Source organism: Musa acuminata, chromosome BXJ1-4 (genome assembly GCF_036884655.1).
Source record: "Musa acuminata AAA Group cultivar baxijiao chromosome BXJ1-4, Cavendish_Baxijiao_AAA, whole genome shotgun sequence".
In the NCBI taxonomy this organism is placed as follows: domain Eukaryota; kingdom Viridiplantae; phylum Streptophyta; class Magnoliopsida; order Zingiberales; family Musaceae; genus Musa; species Musa acuminata.
The window spans coordinates 30842376-30847837 of record NC_088330.1 but is presented as its reverse complement, the minus strand read 5'-3'; the positions used below and the strand labels follow the sequence as shown (position 1 = coordinate 30847837).

Sequence of the window (5462 nt, the reverse complement as noted above, 5' to 3'; positions counted from 1 at the left end):
GCTAATACTATCCTAAGAAGACATCAGTATAGAACATTTTTAATATAACATCTAAGTCAAATATAATAAAAAAAATTGTTAAATATTAATTTATATTTAAAAAATATATATTAGATCCTCGATACATATTTTAAATTTGATTTCAAATTTATCCCTAGTCTTGGAGACTTCAAATTATATTATATTGCTCATGTGAGTGACTAGTGTTCAATACCCTCTAAATTTGACTTGTGTCAGATACGGGTTGAATCTTGGCATGGATTCTTCCTGGTGCTGCTGACTCAGATTCGTACCCTTTGCAGACATCGGATGCCCCACACGACCTACCCACGTACTCCCCTACCTCGATCTGACGGTCTGGATCAGATCACTAGTCTCCCTTCTGTGTCTGTTGCGAAGCTTCAGCCGTCAGATCCTTGATGACCGGTCTTGGCTACTCGACCTTTCAATTCGACGGGAAAAAAAAGCTCTTTTTGCACCCAGAAAGAAGTGGATAGAGAGGAGTGAGTGGAAATCGATGTGACGAAGGAAAGAGAAACCCTACTGTATCGGGGAAGAGAGGGCGGTTCTCGAAATGGAAGAAAATTCGGAGGCGATGGGGCTGCGGAGTCTTGAAATCTCGCGATATGGGTTTCACAGCGACTTTGGGGGGTGGGTTCGAAGGGAAAGGTGGTCTTTTTAGGTGTTCTTGCGTTATCTTGTTTTCGTGGTGATCTTTTTGGCAGTTTTTGGTTTTGAGAGGGAAAAAAAGAGGGTTACTATTCCCGCTTCGTGGGGATGGATCGGAGGGCGCTGGATGATATCATCCGGCGGCTGCTGGAAGTTAGAGGGAGTCGACCGGGGAAGCAGGTGCAGCTGTCGGAGGCGGAGATCCGGCAACTGTGTGTTGTATCGAAGGATATATTTATGCAACAGCCCAACCTTTTAGAGCTCGAGGCGCCTATTAAGATCTGCGGTAAATTCTTATCATTTCTTTGATCCTGTTTATGTTTTGTACATGGACTGATTTGATAGCTCTGGTTTTTTTGAGGAAAATGTTATGATTATTAGTCAAATATGCTTCAGAGGAAAAAAGAGATTTTTTATTTCATGCCGTCGGTTGTTCGAGCTCTCCGAATCGGCAAAAAGGTTTAGAAATTTGGAAGCTTGCAGTTTAATTTATTTTTATTTCGCCTATTATCTGCTTTTCTAGCACTAGCTATGAGATTGCTACAAATTAGAGACATTTCAGTTAGTTAATTTTCTACCCTTGTCTTACCTGCTTATAGATTGATGGATTTTTTTTTATGTGCTAAATGGTAGCTAGTTTAAGTAGGACAATATCAGTATCTAAGAATGATTATTCGGAAGTAATGTATAGTGATATTGAAAGATAAAACTTTTACAAAGGGTTGATGATGTTTCCATAAAAAGGAAGTGGACATGGTCTTATCTATTGGGACTAGGATTTTTCTGTATGCACTAAAAATATTATTTCTGCAGTGTTGAGACACACGAGTTGTGTTTCTGTTTAAGTGGGAATAATGAAATATTTAGTTGGTCTAAATTCGAATTTATGACAATTTGTCATCTGATCTTTTTAGGAATCCTGTCTAATTGTATTTTGTATGTTTCTAGGCGGCTATCGATAGGTTCTTATGACAAATTATGGGGCTTGTACTTTGTAGCACCACATTTTGTCTTTGTAATTAATGACAGATGGTGATATTAGTCATCCACCTTATGATCCTTGAAATCCTTTGATCTGCCCAAAATGGCTTGCTTGTACCTTTATACACTGTTTGAATTTTCATGTCAGGATAACCATAGCAGTATTCTGGAATCTGCTCTGAATTCTTACTTAAGAATTATGCTTTATATATAGCCTAGCCCATAGCAGTTGTAGAATTGTTGGAGTACTAGGCATTAGAACAGTCATCTTTAAAAGAAATAACCAGTGGTAAAATAACATTTTAAGAGGCGACATCTAGTATGATGCTGATTTCAGTTATAGATGGTTAAGAGTAACTAAAGATTACCTTCTAGTTGCATCTTTTATTGATTCACCTACACTGGAGATGTGAAAAAATTAAAAAAATTGCTGCATAAACAATATTCTCTGCCTCCACACTCTTATCTTTTGTTACACTTGAATGGCGAGCAGTTTATGAAGTTTTTGTTTTGGTATTTACAATTCCAAACCCGTGGAAATTGATTATTCAATGTAGATGAAAGTATTTGTTAGCTATTGGCACCTATCTTTTCATGCCAAACTGCTCAAGGTTAGACCTGCTAGATTAACTCAGATCATATTCAGAGAATTTGATATGGTAACAAAACATGTTTTGGTTTTGATGTGTAACATTGAATATCTTTGTCTAGTTATTCTGATATTTGACACGCTTAGATTTATTTCTGTTTGATGTATCAATAGCGTACTCGTTGATTTGAGACTTTGATTACTTAATTTTTAAATGTTGTATTGAATGAGAGCATGGTAAATTGGCCTATCGGTATGTGGACACTAGGGGCCTTGCTTCTATCTGGCTTTGTGAAGCACAAACAGCTCTGCGCATGATTTGAGTCGAAAAGCTTTTGTACATGCTGTTTTTCCTAGTTATCTAATTTCTAGGTTCTTTCAGTGTCCTTGTTCTGTTGGCTAAACATATGTGCCGTTCTTTCATTTTGAAAACAGGTGATATTCATGGCCAGTATTCTGATCTTTTGAGGCTTTTTGAATATGGTGGGTTGCCACCTCAAGCCAATTACTTGTTCTTAGGTGACTATGTAGATCGAGGGAAACAAAGCCTAGAGACCATATGCCTACTTTTGGCCTATAAGATTAAGTATCCAGAGAACTTCTTTCTTTTGAGGGGCAATCATGAATGTGCATCTATAAACCGTATTTATGGGTTTTACGATGAATGCAAGCGCAGATTCAATGTGAGGCTCTGGAAGGTCTTCACAGATTGTTTTAATTGCCTACCCGTGGCAGCTCTTATTGATGAAAAGATTCTCTGCATGCATGGTGGTCTCTCTCCGGACTTGCATGATTTGGATCAAATTCGAAATTTAGCATGCCCTACTGATGTGCCAGACACTGGGTTGCTTTGTGATCTTTTATGGTCAGATCCTAGTAATGAGATTCAAGGTTGGGGAATGAATGATAGAGGAGTATCTTATACTTTTGGGCCTGATAGAGTGACTGAGTTTCTTCAGAAGCATGATCTGGATCTGATCTGCCGTGCTCACCAGGTTACGATTAACCCTCTCTTCTTTTTTCTTCCCTATATTATTTTGAAAAAACATCTGTACTTCTAATCTTACTTCTCTTCCTAGGTGGTAGAGGATGGATACGAGTTCTTTGCTGACAGGCAACTTGTGACAATTTTCTCTGCCCCAAATTACTGTGGGGAATTTGACAATTCTGGTGCCATGATGAGTGTAGATGAAACCTTGATGTGCTCATTCCAGATTTTGAAACCTGCAGAAAAGAAGGCAAAGTTTGGGTTTGGTGGTATGCCTGCAGCTAAAACTGGAACCCCTCCCTCTGGCACTAAGGTATGATGTATCTTTTTCTCAATAGTTATTTTTATTTCCTAACATATATTAGAATCAATGTTTGATTTTGTTGATAAAAACCACATCTGACTTTAATTGCCACTAGTTCCAATCCTGAGTAACTCTAGTTGCATAAATCATGAAAAGCTCCAGATTTATCATTGCTGTTAAGTTCCTTCTGTATCAGCAAAACATAGAAAAAAACTTGGGTATATTATATGTCCTCTTTGATGAATATATGAACATAGGAGGACAGAAATTTAAAATTTATAGGTTTGGTTACAAGTACTGAAACAAGAAGTACGTGAGGCATCAATAGGCATGATTATTCTATCAAGATTGGCATGCAGATATTTCATCTTTTGAGGAGGCTTGTTTGACATTTTAATTAGTTTTGCACTAGTTTGCCTTTAGAGTTAAATATATCAGTGAGAACGGTATCACTGGGATTTAGTCTACCTTCTTTTTTTTATTTAAATTTATGCTCAATTATTTTAGTAACTACTCTGATGCGCTTGACTGTACTTTTATGGTATATCCTGATCCACATGGCATCTTTATTTAGATCCTGTAACAAATTTGTCTACACCTTTTCAATGAGTTGTAGCACATAAATTTCTTAATGAGTGAATTCATGTAACTTAAGTACATACCCATAGGGAGACGAGTGTCTAGAAAGGTAGCGGTGGATATTGGCTCTAATGATGAAGACTCGGTACCAATCTGATGTAGAACAACTAGGAGGAAGAGAGGAGAGAAATTGGAGGGTAGAAGTGGACAGTGTAGGAAGCTCTTGAGCAGTAGAGAGACACAGAGGAGAATAATATTAATCATTTTCATTTCAAATCATCTCATGTTGATAAATCCTCTACTTGCAGAACCCAAATCATCATGAGTCTCAAAAACTACATTAATTTAACTCACAATTCCAACAAGTTAATCTCAAGTTCCAAGACTACAGAAATGAACACCTATTCCCTAGTCTTTAGGTCTTCTGCCAAGAGTAAATCTTTTGGAAAATTCTAGTTGGGTCTCCATGCAAAGTAGATCAGGAATTCTGTTTTTTTAAGCTCTCAGAGTTTAATTTATGCAATTGGATGTGATGTTTTACCTGGTTTTTCTAACTGATCTGGCATTTTTAATCTTCATGATTTCTGTTGCTTGATCTAACGTATGGCCATTTCTTGAACATAGTAGGAAGGAGTGTAAAGCGACTGTTGTTAAGAACCATTCAGTTAATTCTTCCTCATCAACTGACTTCTTTTTTGCAGTCTTCTCTTGGTGCAATGAACAATCTTTGAGAACTAGTCATGGCATGCTGCCCACTGGTCACTCTTTCAAAAAGATTCTGAACAGCGTATATGATGACCAACTGTAAAATATTCCAATTAGAACCTTTTTCCGTTTACATTGGCACATGTCTTGATGACTATGTACAATTGAATGTAACACAAACATATGGAGTTAACTTGACGCATGGCAATGAATGTGGTTGGATCGGAACAAAGGTGGAGTTGGCGCTTGAGGTAAAAAAGATAACAACCCTAGTTGCTTTCTAAGCTTGTGTATGGTGGACGCTAGTCACATGTCCTCTGAAGGAACACCATTTTGTTTCCTTTTACTTTTTTGCTTACGTGATATTCTCTGTTGCATGCTATTGTGATGTTTGTCAAAATCTCTGGAGTTATGTAAGTTTTCATTTTGATGATAATTAAAACCTGATGCATCTAATGGTCATTTAGAGCAACTAAAATTTCAATGGTGCACTGCAACCACAATGTGTCCTTGTTGCTAAAAGTTGAAGATGCATCCTGGAAGCAGTAATGTATGTCTCAAATATATCTTTCCATGTTGTTATTTTTTAATCCTAATTCTTGCACGAACTTGGGTGGAAATTATGACAATAATGCTATGAGTAGTGT

General features: G+C 37.2%; 1 protein-coding gene across 2 annotated transcripts; it reads left to right on the top strand.

The window, feature by feature from the left end:
* The first annotated feature begins 503 nt into the window (after nt 1-503).
* On the top strand, nt 504-5197 carry LOC135652580 (serine/threonine-protein phosphatase PP1 isozyme 3). Of its 2 annotated transcripts, XM_065173612.1 has the most exons (5): nt 504-955; nt 1051-1128; nt 2675-3234; nt 3319-3540; nt 4812-5197. In XM_065173612.1, the coding sequence occupies exons 1-5, from the start codon at nt 778-780 to the stop codon at nt 4839-4841; spliced, it is 1068 nt and encodes a 355-aa protein (XP_065029684.1). In that variant the 5' UTR covers nt 504-777; the 3' UTR covers nt 4842-5197. The 2 variants fall into 2 exon arrangements, with proteins under 2 accessions (XP_065029684.1, XP_065029693.1); XM_065173621.1 differs by lacking the exon at nt 1051-1128 and having other exon boundaries at nt 507-955.
* Nucleotides 5198-5462: the final 265 nt, after the last annotated feature.

Excerpts from the sequence above, each read along its gene's own strand:
- LOC135652580 (XM_065173612.1), top strand. The coding sequence starts at position 778 with ATGGATCGGAGGGCGCTGGATGATATCATCCGGCGGCTGCTGGAAGTT. Across the intron at positions 956-1,050 it reads GGCGCCTATTAAGATCTGCG|TCAAATATGCTTCAGAGGAA; the intron begins GTAAATTCTTAT and ends TATGATTATTAG. Across the intron at positions 3,235-3,318 it reads TGATCTGCCGTGCTCACCAG|GTGGTAGAGGATGGATACGA; the intron begins GTTACGATTAAC and ends TTCTCTTCCTAG.